The 22,235-nt window shown below is 44.9% G+C and overlaps 1 protein-coding gene across 9 annotated transcripts in view; it reads right to left on the bottom strand.

The window, feature by feature from the left end:
- Positions 1-1,094: 1,094 nt before the first annotated feature.
- The window catches only part of SASH1 (SAM and SH3 domain containing 1), a 324,331-nt gene continuing 303,190 nt past the window's right edge, over positions 1,095-22,235 (bottom strand). For all 9 annotated transcript variants that reach the window (XM_060168292.1, XM_060168298.1, XM_060168294.1 and 6 more), the window contains 8 exons: positions 19,956-20,091; positions 18,166-18,335; positions 17,180-17,389; positions 16,334-16,484; positions 12,240-12,353; positions 6,590-7,719; positions 5,143-5,274; positions 1,095-3,684 (listed from right to left, as the gene is read on the bottom strand). In XM_060168292.1, coding sequence (XP_060024275.1) covers positions 3,421-3,684; positions 5,143-5,274; positions 6,590-7,719; positions 12,240-12,353; positions 16,334-16,484; positions 17,180-17,389; positions 18,166-18,335; positions 19,956-20,091 — 2,307 coding nt within the window. In that variant the 3' untranslated portion in view covers positions 1,095-3,420. The remainder of the gene's footprint in view (positions 3,685-5,142; positions 5,275-6,589; positions 7,720-12,239; positions 12,354-16,333; positions 16,485-17,179; positions 17,390-18,165; positions 18,336-19,955; positions 20,092-22,235) is intronic.

A 22,235-nucleotide genomic window follows, 5' to 3' on the forward strand; every position in this document is an offset into this window, starting at 1 on the left:
AAACTCTTCATTTGAAAACAACGGGTTTAGACCAGAGGTGGCTTCCAAAAATCTCTTTCTGGGCTAAGATGCTGCAATTATGTGACTTGATTATGCAATATTTGAAAAAAACCTGAAATAAATTGGCAAAGAGAATCTAAGTGAGTATGATAGTGAGTTTTTGTGATGTGGCAGAAGTCATTGTGTACAACTACTATTTTTACAATATATTTCATTCTTAAACCACACTTCATAAATTCCCTTTCATTTCTACCCTATGTACCTTTATAATACCCAGGGAACAACAAAAGAGGCATATTCAACGGAAGAAATTTATTTACTTTTTTTTTCTAGGTACATAGATGACATAATTATAGACAAGTTTTGATACATAGGAAAACCCTTCTGTCCACCTTTATGCTAAATGAATCATCACAATAATTTTTACAATTTTTAAAACAATACACAGCTTTCTTGGGCTGAAGCAATCGCAAGAACATATTGGTACTGGTATATTACAGCTACTTACAATGTTTAAGAACAGCAATGGAGAAAAATAAGTTATTTAAATATTGATTTCATATACAGAAAGTGCAATGTTGTTAGTTGTTATATAATTTGCTCGACAGTTTCTTGTTTATCAATTTAAAATCGAGATAACTTGGACTCAGACTATTGTATTTTTTTTTCTGAAAATAATACAGTACACACATGCAGCATTGACTTGGTGAACTGACTCCTTTTGCTGCAATTATGAAAGCAAACTTTGCTCTGTGAGGAACTGATTTTCAATCGACTAGTTATTTCCAATTTCACCTAGACCTGGAAAGAGAAAAGGCCTCTGACTAAGGCAAGGCCAGGAAAATCTACTTCTTGCTTATCCGGGAATGTAAGTAGTGGCTGGGACTGGCTGCACTTCCTTGTAGACAGCTTCAAAGGAAAAAATGACACACAACGGATGTGTAGCTACCTGAGCCAAAGTGCCTCTCCAGGTTTCTCTTGTGCTTTCCAAAGACGACGATTTTCACCCTTCCTCAACGTTCTGCACCAAGTGCAGTGGATTAAAACTGGATATTGCAGTGGACTAAAACTGAAGATACTGCTGGCCTGATATTGCTGAAGCTGACCACCTGCCTTCTGGTATCCACAGGAGGCCCCAAACCACCTCGGTCAAACATCACACACACACATTCAGGCTTTTCTAAGATCAAATTAAAAGTTTAAAGCAAAAGAAGACCAAACGAATACTAAAAGTAAAAAAAAAACAAAAACAAAAATTTCTTTTTTAAAAAGCACAATAAAGTAAAAATAACCTCAGATCCCACAGACTAGGAAGCCCTTCCCACTGAAAATGATTCATGGTCCCTGAATTTCACTTCTATGCAAAGGCAATGATTTCCAAAGAAGAATGAAAAAGATACAGTTTGGCATTCTCGGAAACTCATATTCAGAAGGCTCCCTTTTCTGATACCACTTTGACATTAAGTGAAAATCTTACCGTGAAAATGAACTAACACTTTCCCCTTCTCCTTTGTTACCTATTACCTGACTTTATGCGTGGTCTTTTAGCTCAGCTTAAGCTATGAGCAGGCGCTCTCGGATGTCATGCTGAGGGACTGAAAACGCAGGGCGAGGAGCCCGTTTTACAGTGCCTACCTCACCACACACCTGAAATTCCTTCCAGTGACATAGGAGAGCCCTGCAGCCTCATTACCTTCTAAATGGAATGTCACAGCCCACAGGAATGTCATACCCCAGATGACAAAAATGGGCTGTTTTGAAGAGTTCAACAGAAATTTGGCAACTTTAGCTTTTTTTCTACATTTCCACAACTTCTTACATGGCATCTTATAGAAGGTGACTATTATTGAAGAAATATATATTATTCTTTCAAATGCATACCAAAAGCATGAAAAAAATATGTCACCTGAGAATGTCCTTTTCCTCAGAAACGGATCCAGATATATAAAGCAAATGGTAAAATGGTTTTGTAATTAATGAAATCACCTTTTTCCTCCCTCCCCTGAGGGATATCATCTGTTTTAATGAGTAGATGAAATATTACAGAACTTTTAAATCAAGGCTCCAAACATTTCTATTGTAAATGATCACACCCAGTGCTTAAAATAGGGTTCACGATAAGAATGTAAAGGAAAATCACTTTGTAAGCAATTGGAAACAATAATTTCTGTTTGCTAGGGAATCAGCCACTAGACTAAAAGAGAATGCTGAAATCGGTCAGAAGACAACTGAAAATATGCAACTACTTAATACATGGCCAATGTAGCTTGGCTCCAAAATGAACCTTTATTATATTTAAGTGAATTATCTAAATAAGAAAAGATGGAAGATAGTATTTTAATTATAAAACCAAAAAAAAAACTTTTAAAATATCTTATAAACTACTTCCCTTTTAAAAAACAACCTCCTTAAATGTTCAACTTACAATGACCTTTTGCAAAGGTGATCTGTTAGCTAATGACTGAATTTTGGAATGGACACAGTCAAGATTCCAAGTCAATACTGCAGCACAATGACCAACGTGGTAACAACACTAAACTGATTAAAATGAAAGATCGTAACCTCAAACACACACATATACTCTCACACGTGATATCTTTGTGAATTTAAGAGCGCCTTTTACCAGATTTGTAGTTAGTTTAAAAACTGAAAGTCAACATGAAATTTGGCCTGATAAACACCCCTATAAAATAAGCCATGTTAGAGAGAGACAATTAGAAAAGCCCATTTCTGCTGGAAACATCCCAGATCCGTTAGATGGCAGTCTAAGATGAAGATTTGGAGCTATGGTTACATGGTAGTGAACACTAAGTTAGATAACTGCTTAAAAGCTTACATTAAGGCAAATAAAAGCTGATTGCTAGAAAGCAATTATTAAAATGTCTCTTGTTTATCTAAAGGAGAATAGGGCTTTTTTTTTTCCTAGTGCAGCCAGATTTTCTTATTTTTGAACAAATGAGCCTGGTCAATAGTGTACAATCACTCCCGAGTCTGTTACTTTGGCCTGGCTAAAGCCCATCTAGGCCTCGGGAACCCTGCAGGGTGACAGACAGAAGGGCTAGAAGCACGCTTATAAACAGGACAGGCTGCCCCTCCCTCTGCCCCCTGCCCTCACCCAGTGCACCAAGACAGACTGCAGGCAGAGCATTTGTGGCAAGTTGGCATCTTTGTTCTATTGTGTCCTGAAAACAAAAATAAGTGCTTGTCTTTTCTTTGGGGGTCAAAGAGAACCACACCAATTTCCTGGAGGGGGCTTTTCTGGAGAAGAGAGTCCCGTGCCAAGATTCCGAGTTCTGCTGGCCACACACTGGGCCTTTCTTCTGGGTCTGGTCTGCATGTCCAGCCAAGGAGGAATTGCATCAGCATCATAAACACAGTGAATGGGTGGTTCTTGTCCAGGGAGGTCCATTTCGGGCCTGACTACATGGCCTCGGGGCCTGGTGGCAGTTTGAAGAGTCTGGCTGCAGACACGAGCTTACTTATGTGTCTCTCCTCTGTGATGCCAGCCTCCTGAAGGCAAGTGTGGGACAGAGAAGGCACTTGGCCCAGCGTGCTGAAGCCCGCTTCAGTGAGGGCACTGGCGTACATGGGTAGACCGATGGAAACCAGCCAATCCGACACGGATGAAACGCATCCGGGAGATAGGGGCTTCCTACAGATTTCTGTGAGTCCACCGCTTGGGATCTGGGTAACCAAAGAAAGCAATTTATCAAGATTCAACAGGTGTCACTGGAGAGCTCTTTCTTCTATGCCTAAAAGGAACACTATGAAATATTATGTTTATTACTACACTATCAGAAAGGGATAATGCTATGAGATGTCCAAGAACATGACTAGCATCAAGAATTCTTTCCTGGGCTTCCCTGGTGGCGCAGTGGTTGAGAATCTGCCTGCCAATGCAGGGGACACGGGTTCGAGCCCTGGTCTGGGAGGATCCCACATGCCGTGGAGCAACTGGGCCCGTGCGCCACAACTGCCGAGCCTGCGCTCCGCAGCAAGAGAGGCCGCGCGACAGTGAGAGGCCCGCGCACCGCGATGAAGCATGGCCCCCGCTCGCCGCAACTAGAGAAAGCCCTCACACAGAAACGAAAGACCCGACACAGCCATAAATAAATAGATAGATAGATAGATAGATAAATAAATAAATAATTTCCTGACTTCTCAAAGGTGAGACAAATCTTCAAGGAAGTGTTAGAGGTTCCAGAAGGTACTTGGAATTAGACCTAATCCCAATTATGTGTGTAAGTCTCCAAACTGTAATCATTTATATTTCTGGCTATTTTGTCTCATGGTGGCCACACTCTTCAACTAATGATCCTTACGGTGCTTGAAGAAGCAAACCTACGTGATAGTGTGAAAAGTAAGACACTCAGTGGGCAAGGTTTTTATAAAGTAGATTTTCTTCTGTATTTGGGATCTACATTAACATCCAGAAAATTAAGCATTTAATCAATATAGTCATAAAGAATTAAAAATACAATAATAAATGTTGGCTAGGGCAGGGAAATGGACATCTATACTTGAATCCTGAGAAGGCCAAATGCTACACCTCTCAGAAAGGCAATTTACCACCAAACGTGCAAACCCTTAAGATTTTGTGCAGTCTTGTTGAAGCAAATCCTCTTCAAGGAATATATCCTCAGAAATTAACCCCAAAAGTCTACAAAAATTTATTAACCAGGAGGTTCTTCACTCCATTGTTTAAAATAAACAGCTGGAAAAAATCTAAATGTTTCAACAATGTGGAACTGGCTAAACTAGGACATACCTACTAGAGCACTTTGAAAAACTGATAATATAAAAGAAATTTTAGTAACGAAGAAAGAGGTTCACCACCTGATAACTGAAAACAATAAGGTTTGCAAACTGTTCATGTAGTATCATATATGTGCAGAGAAATGACTAGATGGACTTTTTCACAGTGCTGGGGTTATGGATAATTTTCATCTTTTTCTCTCCAAAACGGTATTTTTAAACCTTTGTAGGCTGAATAGGTCTTACTCTCTCCCAGGTGTCTCCCTTCGATAGCTATAATGAACCCTGGGCTACTTAGCGGCTGCCAGCATGCTCATCATTAAGCTCTAGAACTGAATGGACTTCAAAAAGCTGGGTGAGGGGAGCCCCGAAGCGTGGGCTGCTTACCGCCATGCGGTGCTGCTTCCGAAGCAGCTTCACGCGGATCTGGTCCATGTTGGTGGCAACGTCCCTCTCGGGCTGATCTAAGTCTTCCGCATATCTCTGTACCAGGGCCTCAGGAATCCCACAGCGGCCGTGCTGCGAGGGAACAGAAATCTCTTATCGAGGGTTGCGAGGATCTTTTTCCTTCTCCAAGGACGGCAAACACAAGGTAGGATAAGACATTTCGCTACTAGAAAACAGGACTAAAAGTTTTAATTTGAAGCGAATATATTTTATTTAGTGTCAGGATGGATGTTTTAGAGACAATACTTTTACGTCTTTATCTTTTAAGTAGTTATGAGCTCTAGAAAAATGTTTTGAAATATGGTTAAAACAGGACACAATCATTCTCTATTTTGGGGTCCAACGCCCTCACCTCACTCTTATCTGATCATTTTGCAAAATGTTATTGAAGACAGTCTTCTAAACTGCAGGGGAGAAGGGCAAATTTGTGCCCTACAGAGAGTCTACTGTTGGTTCCTCAACTACAGAGTAGAGTTACACCGCTGTATCACTAGACCAGCATTTACTGTACAGTAGAATTCTCACAACTTTCCATTCAAAGGGGTTCATTCACTAAGTATCAGAAGGCAGAGGAGTATTTTATCGTAAGGCACTCGTGGTCATAAGAAGTTTATAACAAAGACTCCTGGGAATGCATTATAACAATTCATGCATTCCTAGGAGTAACATACAGCTACATCTATTACCGTGTATTTGTATTGAAAGTCATTTTGGTATTGGCAGATCTACTCCTTTATTTTTCTTCAAATGAAAAATGAGTTTTCATTATAGGTCTCAATGTTTTTAGTACAATGAGGTATCTTTTCCCCTGTTACCCTTACAGATAATTATACAGTACAATTATTACATCTGAATAAGGCTCTACAATTTTCAAAGTAGGTTCAGGTTTATTTTATTTGCTCCTATTAATACCTCTAAGAGGCAGTTATGCAGGTCATTATTAATTCCATTTTACGCACAGGGAAATGAAATGGGGATTTGTTAAAGTCTAAAAACAAAGATGTTGAAGAAGACATGGAAACTGGAACTCACGTCTATCCTTTCAGGAACTGGGTCTAGTACTGACTGATAGCTCTCCCTGCAAAGGATAGCTGCCCCAAATTAAATACAAACAAGTGAAAGAAGAGAAGAGAAAAGAAGGGAAAAGAGAAGAGACCCCTGAGGCCGTGTCTGCATTTAATCTGGGCACTGTGCTACAGGTTCATTTGAACACCAAGCGCGGGGCGGCAGGAGCCCCCGCCGTGGGCCACCCGTACAGTCACTGTGCTTCGGTCCTCGCTGCCAGCTGGCCTTCAGGGGCTGGGAGGTGGGGGGCAATGCCGCTCCTCTCGCCTGGCCCCCGCCCGACCTAGAAGAGCCTGTGCAGTGGGGTCAGGGCCTCGGATACCTTATCGGAATAGGGCTCCTCGGTGAGATCGATGCCTTCGGCCCGCAGCTTCTTCTCGGTGAGCATCTCCAGGTCCACCCCGCGGGTGCAGGAGACCTTCCTGGCCAGGGCAGGGCCAAGCCGCACGCCGTGCTCCTGGAGGCTGGCACTCTCAGGCAGCTCCGACAGCCAGGGTGGAGGCCTGGCGCTCGGCGGGCTGCCCGGCTCCGGCACTGGGGGAGGCCTGGCCACTGGCGGCGGGGGACAGTCGCTGGGGCCGCCGGGGCTGCCCTTTTTAAGGGGCAGGCTGGGTGCATCGGGGCCAGGGGCGCTGGGCGGGCCGGGAGGGACAGGAGGCAGCCCGTTGGCGAGGCGCTCCCTGCTCTTCTTGGCGGGGACGGGGGGAGGCTGGGCGGGAGGTCTGGCCTGCGATCTGGCCTCGGGGCCCCTCTGCTCAGCATCCACACCTTCTTTGGTGCCCGGGGGGTGATGTGTCCCTTCGAAATCGAGTCCTTTCCTGTGACCCTCAAGAGGCGTCCTTGTTAAACCGTGTTTAACGGCGGGCGGTTGGGTGTCATAGGTTTTGGGTAAACACTGAGGAGGGGACGTGCCCTGTGAAAAGGCAGCCATCGGGCCATCCAGTTTCTTAGTAGTCGTTTTCTGAGGTTCAGAAAATCTCTTGCTTTGGGTCAGTAGCAGTGCATTGTCAACAGCAGAATCCAGGTTGGGGCTTTGAACCTTTGTGATGGAGGGCGCTGTCTTTTGTGGCACTTTGGGTACAATCTGAGGGGAAGGTTCTGTCACCTCACCAGGCACATCTTTTTCAGGTTCTCCTTGAAGGTCGTCCAAGGAGTGGGATCGGGGCCAAGTCTCCACGGTCTGGGGGCCCTCTAGGGTCTCACAGCTCCGGCAGATGGAAACGGGGAGGCTCCTTCGGTTTTTATTCAAGTCGGTCACACACGGGGGATCACAGTGCTTGGAGGTGTGAGGGGTGAGACCACTGCCCAGCCTCCCCTCCCCTCCCGGCTTCAGCGCGTCTACTGGCTTCGTTAGAGGCAAGGTTGGGTAGCTGCCCAGGTGATTCCTGTTGAAAGACTTCACGCTGGACTCGGCTGAAGATCTGGCAGAGGGGCTGGTTTTCCGAGACTTGCCTACGAGACAAGGAAATATTTTACAATCACATTTTAAAAAGCGAATCCATCAAACGGATGTAAAAGGTGTGCTAACGTAACTGAAACCTCCAACTCTTACCTCCCACTGTTGAATTACACTAAGGACGTAAAGTCACCCCTGGTGATGTAGAGTTATTGTGGTCCCATGTTTATTTTTAGAAAGAATTCTTAGTCTTATTAAAGGACTCAGGGAGATGAAAGTTAATTGAGTTATGTGGAAAGAAAATATGCTGTGTCAGGCAATAAAATAAATCTAGGCCTAATGTCTGTTCGTAGCTGCAGTCAGTGTGAAACAAGGCACACCCACACCCCATTTAGGAACCACACTGACGGGATTTCTGTTTAGGGAGTAGTTTCCTACGACCATGGCTGCAAAGAGGACGTAGGACTGAATTCTGGGACAAGTTCTTTAAATGGTATTCCCCAAGGTTCGCTGGTGACCGCTGAATTCTCAAACCTTTCAAGCCCGCCCCGCTTTGTGTTTTGCTCAGGTGTGTTAAATAAAGGTACCCTAGAAACAGTCAGCTGACCTTGGTACAAATGAGTGAACAAGCTGAAGTGAGGATGTCGCCACAGACAATCTATTAGATACTGATATGGTTCTAATTGCCACTGAAGCTATAGACCCGATTACAATAAAATGATTGTCAGGCTGATAACTTATCAACCGGTCACAGTCTACTTAGTTGACAACTGTTGACTGATACTAATTGCTACTGCTGTCTGGTGAACAGAGCCACCCATGGTAACCCTGAGTGCACCTGACCCCAATCCACTTAAGATTCCTCTTCTGTCTGAGACAAGTAAGCTGTCTGAATTTCCTACGGACTGCTTCCCGACTGTTAGGACAGCGAAGCAACAAACACGGCATGCGGCCCTCTTCCCCCGAAACTGCTCTGTCCTCAGGCCGTGCCGCTGCTGCTCCTGTGGCCCTGATGGATGGTCTACTTGGTAAGTTGTTTTCCTTATGGACCTAATAGTTCCCAACACTCAAATGCTGGTTTTCATTGCGAAAAGAAGAGGACATAGGAGACACACAATTTAGGTTTTATGGCTGCAGGTATTTTAGATGGAATTTATTCACCTCACACAGAAGTCAGCAGAGGCTAACTAGAAACGAGAACGGCGAAGAAGTCAGAAAGGAAAAGATTAGCACCGCGTTCACGGCGGTCAGAGAATGGTCTCTTTTCAGAACACTGCACTTTTAAAATCAGTACTTTTCAAAGCAAGAGGATACTTTTTTTTTTCTTTTCTTTTTTTTTTTTTTTGTGGTACGCGGGCCTCTCACTGTTGTGGCCTCTCCCGTTGCGGAGCACAGGCTCCGGACACGCAGGCTCAGCGGCCGTGGCTCACGGGCCCAGCCGCTCCGCGGCAAGTGGGATCTTCCCGGACCGGGGCACGAACCCGCGTCCCCTGCACCGGCAGGCGGACTCTCAACCACTGTGCCATCAGGGAAGCCCAGGAGGATCCTTTTTAATGAAGCTTCATTTACAAAACAGATCAAAGTTGAAGTGTGGAGGTTTCTCAAGGCCCAGGTCCACACACCGCCACCAAGGCCCCCATCCTCGGGACCCCGCAGACCACAGTTAAAAACCAGGGCCTTAGGCAGCATGAGCTTCTGAACCAGAAGTTACGGACTGCATAAGAGGGACTGCTTCTGTAAACCTTGCGTTTATTTCTCCACCCGGTGAAAATACTCTCCTAGTAAAACTAGATCAAAATCGTGCAGCTTGGTTTAATGTTTGAGAAAACAAAGGTGGGGAGGTACCATGTCCTTAACTGTTACGTGGACAAAGCAGAAAAGATGGGTGTGTGGGGGGAGAAATGTTGAATCTATTTTGAAAACATCTTGCTTTTCAAGTGCTTTCGGCTGGTCTGAATTGTGGACTTCCGGCAATTTCATATCTTCAGTGTATATGTTTATGCTCCTTTTGTTCCAAAGCCCGCTTAGTAAATGTCTTCTCTGTGCACATAGACGTTTACTTAAGTAAAGTAAACCACTGATTCAAACTGAGTCCACATGTGTCGTGGGTATGGGAGCCAAAACTACACATTGTCCAATAACTTCCAAAAACTAGACCATGAGGAGGGCTGGCCCAGTGATGTGAAGTTTGGGGGTCATAACTCTGAGCCCCCAGTCATGCGGTCTGCGGGGACAAAGGAAGTACCATATTGGATGTGGGTAATTATATTCTTTCTGTCTAGCTGGTCTGAAGTTTTGAGATTTTTTTAAAAACAAAAATGTGCTCTTGGGGCTTCCCTGGTGGCGCAGTGGTTGAGAATCTGCCTGCTGATGCAGGGGATGCGGGTTCGAGCCCTGGTCTGGGAGGATCCCACATGCCGCGGAGCGGCTGGGCCCGTGAGCCACAGCTGCTGAGCCTGCGCGTCTGGAGCCTGTGCTCCGCAAAAAGGCCACGATAGTGAGAGGCCTGCGCACCGCTATGAAGAGTGGCCCCCGCTTGCCACAACTAGAGAAAGCCCTCGCACAGAAACGAAGACCCAACACAACAAAAATAAATAAATTAAAAAAAAAAAATGTGCTCTTTAAGATTTAATTATATACCCTTCATTCAGAGATCTAGCTTTCATAAAAATGAAGAAATGTTTGAATAGACTTTTCACATTATTTTAATATGAATATAGATATTTTCATACTGTAATGATAATACTGCTGCCAGGATCTATCTGTTTTTTGTGTTTTTGTTTTTGAATTTTAGAATTTTATTTCTTTTTTATACAGCAGGTTCTTATTAGTTATCCACTGTATACATATTACTGTATATATGTCAATCCCAATCTATCTGTTTATGGAAGGAGTCATCGTGCAACTGCGATCCCTGAACTAACGAGCATGCCTGTTTTCCCAGGGCAGTGTCCGAGCACCGAAGGCAGCCCCTGCTCAGGCTTTACTGTCTATTTAAGAAGAAAACTTGAGGTGAGGGATGATGATGATACTGAAGGAACCAAAACTTCCTGCCCTGGCTTTGCAGCGTGTTCTCAGTGGGGCTCCTCAAAATCCTCCCATTGAAATGAGAGACTCACGGACGACAGTGCCGAGCACTGGGATTTTCTTGCTCTTCAGGATAAATAAGCAAAATCAAATAGGCAAAGAGACCTTTTATGGTATATGTTGCCTTTTGCCTTGTTCCCCAAAATAGGTCCACCTATTTTCATCTAATCCATGGTTTGTGAAAGTACTTATGATAACATACAAACTAAATCCCTTCTGGCTTGAAGTTCAACGAAGCCCCGATACCCCTGCTGATGTATGACGACATTAAGTAGTTAAGAGTATGGACTTGAAAATGCTTATGGCATTGGAAAGTCAGGTCTAAAATATTGTCTACCATTGACTGAGAGCCTATTATTATGAGTCAGAGTGGTGCCAAGAGGAAAAGAACAAGGGCTTCCGTTATTATTTAATCTCTCTTTAGCATCCTCATCTATAAAATATGCACTGCAGGATCTGAGTGATAATTAGCAATTGCATACGTGCGCACCTAGCCCACTGCCTCATTCATAATCAGTGTTTACAAAGTGCTAGGTATTTTTAATATATTATTACTTTGTCTTAGAATAATCTATAAAAAAAAACAACAACTCACATTACCATTTAAGAAGTAAGGAGGAGGACTTCCCTTGTGGCACAGTAGTTAAGAATCCGCCTGCCAATGCAGGGGACACGGGTTCGATCCCTGGTCCGGGAAGATCCCACATGCCGCGGAGCAACTAAGCCCGTGCGCCACAACTACTGAGCCTGCGCTCTAGAGCCCACGAGCCACAGCTACTGAGCCCGTGTGCCACAACTACTGAGCCTGCACTCTAGAGCCAGCGAGCCACAACTACTGAGCCCGTGTGCCACAACTACTGAAGCCGCGTGCCTAGAGCCCGTGCTCCGCAACAAGAGAAGCCCCCACCCGCAAGTAGAGAAAGCCCGCGCGCAGCAACGAAGGGCCAACGCAGCCAAAAACAAGTAAGTAAATCAATTTGTTTAAAAAACAAAAAAAGAGGTAAGGAGGAGTCGGAGATGTAATTTGGCCAAAGTCTTCAGCTATGCCCTATTCACGTTCAAACACCAGGTCTCCCCACTCTAAAGCCCCACAGCTCTTTGCATGATCCAGATAGGGGGAGGGGCCTAAACCTCTAAGAGCAGCAGAACAATGGAAAGTTTAGGGTCCCTTTCTCTGACACACAAGTTTAAACTCTTTCCAATTATGTGCTATGTGGGACGGAAGAGTAACTGATGAAAGACCTCTCTACTCATTTCTCAACATCATCAGTGGCCTAGGTTCCTGAGAGATGTTCCTCCCTCCTAAGGATCTTAATTAAGCACCATTCACCCTGGGAAAACTCCTCTCCCTATTGCCACTTTTCCCAAAAGCAATGAATGGCTCAGGCTGAGGAAGAAAGACAGTCATTAGCCAAAGCACAGATGTCAAGAAACGGCCCAGTAGGCTTGCGTATGAAGATGCATTCACGATCATTTGTGCTGACAGTACCGTTTTCCAAGTTCTCGCTGCTTTCATAGCATCCCGAGTCTCGTGGAGAGCATCCACTCAAGCCCTGGCTGTCAACAAGCAGCTTCTCCTGGGATCCGGACTGGTCGCTGTTACCTAAAGAAGGTGAACACATAGCATGGGATCGTAAGACGACTGAAAAGCAGGCTCCAAATCAACGGCATCCCAGTTCTATCCTCGGTTCTCACCATACATTTTGAAGCCTTGGACTTTGGAAGAGAACAAATTATTTTAAAGTAAATGAGATAAAAATGAACGAGTGAGATCAGAACACTTTTCTTTTCAAATCATGTGTCACAGGAAGGTAAGTTTGTAGACAGAGGACATAGTTGAAATACATCAATGCCTTTTAAGTTACCCTCAGGCCAACCAGGGAGAGGAGAAATTCAGAGCATCATGTCAAAAGTGGGGGGAGAGCAACCACAGTCTGCACATTCTATAAAGAGGGCATGCCTGGCCTTATGTAGGTTCAAAGTTACAGGAAGACTGTCTTTCAATCATTATGCAGACTAGATGCTTGGTCGATAAAAATGGAAACCAAGAAAACATTTTCTACCTAAAATAAGTAGTTGATGATGAATGGCTTTAATTTACTTTTCTTTCTCTTCACCTCGCCTCCCCCCCCCCGCCCCCACACACTCTAAATCAATAAATCAGAAATCTGATGCCTTTTCCTGGGTCATTAAAAAAAATTGCGGGAAGGCTGAGGGCTGCCATTCCTACTGTCCACTGACCACTTCCTGTTTGTATTTCTCACATGGAAAGCATTTTATAACAGAAATCATGGCGGAACAAGCCCTTAAATTAGAGCACCAAATTAAGAAATGCTATTTTTAAAGTGATTAATGAAAAATTAACTAATTGGAAGCAAAAGAGAAAAACCCTTTCCCCTCCCCCGCCCCGAAAGTGGAACATTCTAGAGTGGTGTCCTCATTGTGTGGAGGAGTCTGTGGATTTGGAATGGCCTTTGTTCTAGCCTAGCATGTTATTCTGGAAAATGATACTTATAAAATGAGGGCTTGGAGCTATCAATTACAGCCCAGGAAGAGGAATCAATGCAGTTCGTCCTTGGCGAGATAGTTCAGTGTATTGCAGCGGGCAAACAGACTCCAAAGTGCTGACTGACGGCAATAAAACAGAAGACTTGTCCCTGCCGCTGCAGGAAAATGCAGACTGTGCCTGCATCTTTCGGGATGCCAGCCTCACACACAGCAGGATACCTGAAGTTATTATGGGGAGTGAAGGGGTCCCTTGCATTGCCTGAAAACCGCAGTTCAATCCATAAAATCATGAGGCCTGTTCAAGGGGCTAGAGCCACTTTCCTCCTGAAGGATCCAATCAGCAGCTACTTGCAGGAACCCAACGAATTGAGCAAAATTCCCTAAAACTAAAAGCTAGTGTTTCCCCAGTAGGTTGTCCTTCTTCATTAGGGAGAATGAAGAGGCGGGGCATCTCTTAGATGTACTGCACACTCAAGGTCACGTCCTCCCCGCACCCCAGACTCACTAGAATTAACGCCAAAAGAGGATTAACGCAAGACCCTCACTAGAATCACGGACATTCTCACAGTCAAGTAAGAGCGAAGGACTGGGTTGTGGGGCTGAAACTCCATTTGGACATGACCTGAATTTGGACTAAAGGTCTCCCCAACCCCATCTCAACACACACACACACACACACACACACACACACACACACACACACACACACACACACACACACACACACACACACACACACACACACACACACACACACACAGAAAGAATATATGCTAAGACACTGATGAGACATCCCAACATCAAAAGGTGCTTATGCGCAAGGATATGTGCCATTTTCTGGAGTGTAGTTACCTTGGAAAAGAAGGGAAAGGAATGGGATTCTTGGATAGCAGGCCTTCCAATGGGCTTGCAACACTTATGTCTTTAAAAAATAAGCACTGAAGTAAATATGACAAAATGGTATGTGGATTTGTTTTATTTTTCTCTGTACTTCCCTGCATATTTGAAATAATTCCTGATTAAAATTCTTATTCTTATGAAAATGATTTTGTTAAACGAGAGCTTTCATCTGGCAGACCTAGGAGAGTGGGTCTGGGATCAGTAGAAGGAACTGCCCCGGGACAATGAGAGTCTTTTCCAAATGGAACCCCGCAGGAAGGCTGGCATTCCCCGTGCACAGATGCAATGAGAGAAGCTGGACCCATCTGAGTGCCAAGCCATGATGCAGATGTGCCTCTTGCTCTTGTGGGGGCTGAGCTGGAAGGTGTGCAAGATCTCTCAGGTCTCAGCAGGTCTCTGGATCTGTCTAGTCTGACAGAAATGTATTGTGTTCCTCTAAGGTATCAGTTACTTAGAGTACTTCTTAAACACAATGAATTTAAAAGCGCCGAATGTAGCATCTTCTAATCCTAGGATAATCCTGCATCCAGGCACTTGGTGCTCACTGGCACCCCTGAGCCCTTGAAGCCTTTGTTTTAGAACCACTAAAAAGAAATACCAATTTAGGTATGCGGGATGTTCTATACAGCGGCACAGCACAGATTCAAAGTAGGATTTATGAAGAGGCAAAGAGCCTTCCTTAGACTTGTGAGTGAGCATGATGAGGGGCAAAGATTCCCTCCTATAAAATATGCCCAAGTGCACACCTCAGGACATGATCCCAGGAGGGACAAGGAGTCTTAGCCCTTGCGGCATGACAGAGACAGACCCTGCACCTTATGCTCAGAATTTAGCTTTGCTCCTCCTGTGTCTAAATGCTAAAGGAAACACAACGGATGGAGTTTATAAACCAGCTGTTCTCAGTGGCTGAGGAAGAGCAAATGAGCTATCTTACCGAGCAGATGTGGTCCAGGAGACTAGATGATTGAACGTTAATTGATATTCATATAGCTGGTCGGCCATTCCAGGCACTGGGCCAGGCTCTGACACAACCTGGCCACAGATCCCCAAGGTGTCTCCTGGGGAACTCCAATACTAAAGAGACCAGGTTATAAAGTGATATTAACTCTGAAACACAATTCCCTCCAAATCTATCCCTGAAGGCAGTGTGTTTATCTAGGGTTTAGGCATCTATTTGATGGTGTGTCATCAGTTAATTTAGAGGGAGGACTTATTAAGCAGAAGTGAATTTAACTGCACTGAGACACTTGCTTCCATGTCTCTTGGGCCTGATACATTCAGTAATGCACAATTTTTTTTCCCACCATTCACCATGATTTTGGTGTGTCTTTTAGCAATGGAAATGCTATTAGCTACTGATATCCCTGAAGCAGAGCATTTGAAAGAAAATGCATTTGAATTCAGTAACTGGCAAGGATACTCCCCACTTTGTGATGAATAATTTCAGGAATATTTCTGATGTCAGATTGAAGAATAAAGAGCAAGATAAGACCGGGTTAATGGAGCAAAGGACACAGTGTATTCAAATAACTACAGGAAAGCTGTGAGCTCACTAAATTCTCTTCATGGGTTGTAAAAATGAGCTATCATTTTAGCTGAGAAATCGCAGCATGGAATTCTCTACCCTACATATTCACTTGAGATTATTTCCTGCTTCTTTAACGCAAGCTGATGAATTTCATTTATTCATTAATTAACCTATTCATTCAGAAAACAACTCCTCATGTGCTTTGAGAAGTAATTAACCCTTGGTGGGGCAAGATACTCCCAGTTTGTCAGTTACTCTTGTGCCCAGGTATCCTAGTGACCTCCTGAAGGCTGCACATCCCACCAGCCCCCAAGGTGGCATGAACTGTGTGTCTTAAAAATACTGCAATTCAATTCTCAGTCCCTCAGAGGAGCGTTTTCCTCAACGATTACCTAGAAACATGTCACGAAAGTATAGGCTAGTAAGGTTTTCTTCTGCTCCTGCATTGGCAGGAAGGTCTGCTTTGGGAATCTATGTCTTTGTGCTGTTTGACAGAATACAAAATTGACCTTGGCTTTGGAAAGAGTAGGATCGAATGAGTGACTCCAAGGACCCAAGCATATGCTCGCAGCTTATGGGACGCCTGCTGGTGACCTGAGAATGTGGCGGATCTAACAGTGAACACGTCTGTGCTGGGAAGGACTTACTGTCATATTCCTGTAACAGCTCCACGGCTGTCAAGAGAACAGCTCTGTGCTCTGGGTCCCGGATATTTAACTCGTCCAAATCTTCCTCCTCCAGGAGCTTAAAGGTGTCCAAGTCTTCATATCCATTGAACAGGAAAGTGGGCATGTGCTCCTGGAGGGAAACAAGACAGAAGTGAGTCAGCAGCCCAGCCATGTGATCCACGACCGATGACCGGCCTCAAACCCCTAAACTCTTTTTCCATAGTCATTTTTATGCTAATTCAAAAATTAGTAAGTATCCTTTGTAGCACAGTCTGTACCTCCCAGTCCTACAGCTTAGTGCGCAGGCGGGGCACTTCATCCATCAGGGGTTAAGAAGATTTACACTGCAGGCTGAGATGACTCCACTGGCTTGCATTTTAATTGTGCCCTTGCTGTGAGCTGAAGCCTGTAATGCCACCCTGTGTGCAGCGGAGGAGATTCTTCTTTCATTTAGAGCTGCTGAAATCCAGCTCACAGAGACCTGTGACCTCCTCAGTAGCAAGACAGTTGTGCAAGGAGGAAACAGAATGTACCACGTAGACCCACCCCGCTAGATGCCGGGAGTAATGGCGGGAGAGAGGGTGGAGGGGAGAATCCTTACGGCCTCTGAGAAGCCAACCAGGGCGCCAGGAGTTTGAGCTTACAGCCCTTCCTGGTAGTGGCTTGAAGCTCACAGCTCTTTGGACTAGGAGCTCATTGCGACCTGGTTTTATGCTATCACCCCCAGTGGAGGTCAAGGGCAGAGTCATGGTGCTGGTAACTATTTCTGTAGGATAATGGGTACTCGTCATAGCAGATGCGGGGCCAGGACAGGACGGAACTAACTTTGAGGTTGATGCGATCCAGGAGATCCTCCACTGACTTGGGCTGGGGCGGTCTTCCTTTCCTCCTCCTCCTGGTGGGGCGCTTGGGCTTCTCCTCTTCCTCGTTGAGCACGTCCACGTAGATGAATTTGAATGTGCCCACCTTGTTGTTCAGCAGGCCCATCCAGGTGCCCATGGGGGGTTTGCTGATTATGTCAATGATGTCTCCTTTCTGTGGCCCAGGGAACAAAGATCTTTCCGTTAGGTACACTTCCAAGCATGAACCGTCTGTCAATCAGAAGCGTGAACCACACGCATGTGAAGACACTAGGAAGACCAGAATCAGGGCTCCACGAGTCACCTGCTACGACTGGGAGTCAGGCAGATACCGGACAGGGCACTCCTGACAGTGCCAGATCTCATGGAGGCCCAAGGGCCCATCCCCTCTGGCCTCCTGCACCGCAGGACAGTGGCCCGAGGTGTCCGTCCACCAGGGCTCAGGGCTGGGTGGGCACCTGGCTCTCTAAACGCCCTGCCCTTACCCAGAGAGCACCTACTTCTTAGAAAAAGAATTCCCACCAATCAGATGTCAGTGGCAACCGTTGTCCTGTAATCGCTTCATACATTTCGTGGAACCCCATCTGTCCCATATGAATGTCACTGATGACAGAGAGAAGCCAGTTACATCTCTTCAGTTGGTGAAAGCACAGAGACTGGAGGGTGGAGGGCTACAGGAATTCTGGAGGGAAGCTGAGGTCAGAGGACAGGGCCAGAGGGATGAGGTGGTGACAAAAGAGGATTAACACGAGACCCTCCTCCATCCCCAAATGCCGGCTGGTTCTCTGTTTCATTTTCCACTACAGAGGTCGAGACCGGCTTATCAAGGTAGCAGAGACACTGGCCAGTCTGCACCACAACAGCCCAGCATTTAACAGCAAGGAGAAGAGAACACCTCCTACGGCAACAAGGCACCCCGTGTCACTGCTCCAAGGCCAGGCAGACACACACCTTGAGCTTGAGTGAGTCTGTGTCATAGGGGCTGGGCGTGAAGTCGGTGTGCACCCTGGCGCGCCCACAGAATGGGCCCCGGTACGGGGGCTCCTCGTCATCACCGTCTTCCGACTTAACACTCTCCCTGTTGCTGGTCGAGGAATCGGTGGTGCTCACTGTTTGACCACCTGTACAGGAAAACAGGCAGAACACGGGTCAATACAGATTTCCTGCACAGCAAAGCTGAAGGCACTGAAGGGGGCTTCCCTGGTGGCGCAGTGGTTAAGAATCCGCCTGCCAATGCAAGGGACACGGGTTCGAGCCCTGGTCTGGGAAGATGCCACATGCTGTGGAGCAACTAAGCCCGTGCGCCACAACTACTGAGCCCGCGTTTTAGAGTCCGCGAGCCCTAACTACTGTGCCCGTGTGCCACAACTACTGAAGCCCGAGTGCCTAGAGCCCGTGCTCCGCAACAAGAGAAGCCACCGCAATGAGAAGCCCATGCACCGCAACGAAGAGTAGCCCCCGCTCGCCGCAGCTAGAGAAAGCCCGCGTGCAGCAACGAAGACCCAACATAGCCAAAAATAAATAAATTTGTTTAAAAAAAAAAAGAAGGCACTGAAGGCATCACAGGCTAGGAAGGTAAGAGCCAGAGGAGGGAGTCACGAGACACAGCCAAATGTCAGGACCAGAGCAGAGTCCAGGGGAGGATCTGAGTTTTCTGACTGTTCTCCCTAATCAAGCCCCAATCAGACAGGGGCCCTCATCAGGTTATCTTTATGACCAGGGAATCCAGGTGACACCGAGGCTCCCTGATAGAGGACACCACCCGTAACATTCATAACCTCTCATTTGTCAGGCATACTGTTTTTACCCCATTTTACAGATGAGGAAACGTAACTTGCTCAAGGCCCAATGCTTTTAAACTAGTGAGTTTAAACTTGGTCTCTTCCCCCACAGCATTCGGCAGATACCAGCATTGGACCGGGAGTGGCTGCACAGCATTTGTTTCAGGGACATCTGTCATTCTCTTCTCCTCTTCTTATTTTTTCCCCCTGTTTCTTAGTTGATTATTTTATTGCCCTGATAATAATGTTTTAATCGACATTTTGTATTCATGAAAGTTAGGAAGACATTAGCTTTCTTTGTCAAGCCAGAAGAGCATTATTGGCACTCCCCACTACCCGAAATGCATCAGGGAAAAATAACATTACATTATTGTGTTGAATTCTGCATAAAATGTTTCTGATTAAGGATTGGAGAATGAAGAGAAGTATCCGTCTTCTCTTCTATTAAACCCCCACTAAAATGCTAACAAAGGAATTGGATTCACTATGACAAGGAAAATGGCAGGGGGCAATGCACAGATGAAAGATTTTTACCAAAATCTGTAAGACAAAAAAGTGGTCAGAGGATCGCTAATTACTACTGTAGCTGGAGGATGTGCCCAGAGGTCAGGAGAGCAACGTGTGCGCAGCAGGGCCCTAGTCCTCTCCTCTCAGTTTGCTGCACATCTTCATGAGCCCTTCCCCTTGACCTACTCCCCCCGAGTCTCCAGATCTTCTGCTGGCGTGCTTCCCCTCTCTCCTCCAACCAAAATCATTACCCTCAATTTTGTGGCACTGCTAGACATCAACTACTAAACAAATAGGACTCTAGGGCCAGCTATTTTGCAGGTCTGTCTCTGTAACAGCACCTTAAGGGTAAGAACTTGGTCTAATTTATCTTTAAACTGCCTGAACCTGACACTCAGTAAAAGTCTGATTTTGACTCCAAGGAAATCATCTACGTTTGCAAACTAGACCTACTCATTGAGCTTTGACCGCTCAGAGAACTCCGCAGACTCTCCACAGAACCTCCGGCTTTGAGCTTGGGCTTGTCCATGTGTTCGCTGTCAGGCTGAGAGGACGGAGGCGAGCCCGGCATTCCATCAAGGCCTGAATCCTGAAATGGGTTTTGACAAAATTATGTTTCACCAGAGTGGATGGGCGTCCTTTTGTAATTCGCAGCAGTTTAGCCCTCAACGACATCAGTCAAATCCATCTTTATAACCCAAGTCTGATTCTTTACCCAAAATGTACCTTCCTTTTTCATCTAAATCATTGCTTCATTTTAAAGTTGTGGTTCATGTAACTATTAATTAAACACTCAAAAAGTATTTTTCATACTCAAATAGATATTTTTGAAAAGAATCTATCTACCTTGTAGACAAAACATTTTGTTAAAGGCTTAGAGACTCTTAGTATACTCCCTCGTTCAGTAATAACGCTGGACTTCAAATGTAGATCAGATACAACCCACTAGTAATGTAGTAACCGGAAGTATCATCATAGAATATTTAATCTATTTGAAGGGAAACATTTACACACACACACACACACACACACACACACCCCACACACGCACACAAAGCACAGATTCTTATATTTCTATTTACACAAATTACTAAAATTGGCTAATAAAATACCAACTTAGGACCCAGATATACAGTTGACCCTTGAACAACACAGGGGTTGGGGTGCCTACCAGCTTTGCAGTTGGCCCTCCTTATCTGCGGCTCTGCATCTGTGGATTCAGACAACCACAGATCGTGTAGTACTGTAGCGTTTACTATTGAAAAAATCCACCTATGAGTGGACCTATGCAGTTCAAAACCTGTGTTGTTCAAGGGTCAGCTGTACAGCAAACATACCATTTTTCTGTCTATAATACAATTTCCTTAAGTCACCCTACGATTTTAGCTTCTTTCATTTCTTCTTCTGTTGTTAATAAACAGCTGGGAAGTCCCTTTTAGATCAGATGCTGACAGCAGTGACTCAGCAGTACTTCTCACTTTTGGGGTGGACAGCCCCCCATCTGCACATGTAACTAGAGCATGCTCATTTGATTTGAGGTGCTAATAGATAAGACAGTATCACACTTTAAAACGTCTGCAGTCAGAACGGTTTACTGGCCCAAAGAGAACACTTTCTGGCATATTATTACACAGGCACATGAACACAAAACCACCTAACGGCAACCTGTTATTTGCATAATGCCGAATCATCAGAAGGGCTTTGATGAGATCTGCGGGGCCCTGCAAACATTTAAGGACAATAGAAAGGGCAGCTTCTGATCCAAAACACACTTCTGCTTTACATTTAAGGAAAGCGAGCAAACAACCGCAACAACTACAAACAGAGGGTGCATCGTTAGGAGGTTACTGAGCTGCAAAGGATGAATTCCTGAGGTTTTCATTCCTCTTTTCTGAATCATAAAATAAGCCACCTTTCCAATTAAAATCTTTTTAAAATGCTTCTGGAGAAAACCTCCCAGTCTGAAAAACAGCAATACCAAATACACACCTCTGATACTGTATGTTCACAAATGCTTTTTAAAAATTATTAATTTATTCATCACATATTTATTGATTACAAGAAGAGGTACTATTTCAGAGGCTGGGCATAGAGCAGGAACAGAGCAGATAAAAATCCTTACTAAAACAGTCGGTGTCTTTGCTAAAAAGTTTTTTTTTTTAAAGCCTTACAATGTTAATTTCCTCTCTCTAAAAAGCATTGTAATGATTCCTTCTCTTTTTGATTATGTGAAATGACCGCTTTAAAAAAAAAAAACAGAACTAAAACTACAAGACCTCTATATAGTAGTAAAATTATAGAAAAATGCTCAAAATGACATGAAAGTTCTATGCTCATGACCCACGAAGCAGGAGACCCCTAGGAATGTAAGTTTATAGGAGCTTTTAGTCGATGTTTCAATTTGGGGGAAAAGCCAACTAAATAAAGCGCTTTAACTCGTGGCACTGCTTTCACTGGCATAAAGTCTGTCTCACTCGAGCGTGCACAGCTCGCTTCATGGCTGGGCAGAAATATAGAATCACCATCACTCCCATACCCATAAGGGACAAGAGACGAAAAGATTAAGGAAAATGTTCGTGGAGAAGAGATACTGGAGGCAGCCAGACTTCCCCTGCAGGTCTGACCGGCCAGTTTCTCAATCTGAGCACTCTCATCATTTTGCATGGTTAATTCTTTGTTTCCATGGACTGTCCTGCACATCGTAAGATGCATCCCTGACCTCTATCCTCTAGA

Source organism: Lagenorhynchus albirostris, chromosome 12 (assembly GCF_949774975.1).
Source record: "Lagenorhynchus albirostris chromosome 12, mLagAlb1.1, whole genome shotgun sequence".
Classification (NCBI taxonomy): domain Eukaryota; kingdom Metazoa; phylum Chordata; class Mammalia; order Artiodactyla; family Delphinidae; genus Lagenorhynchus; species Lagenorhynchus albirostris.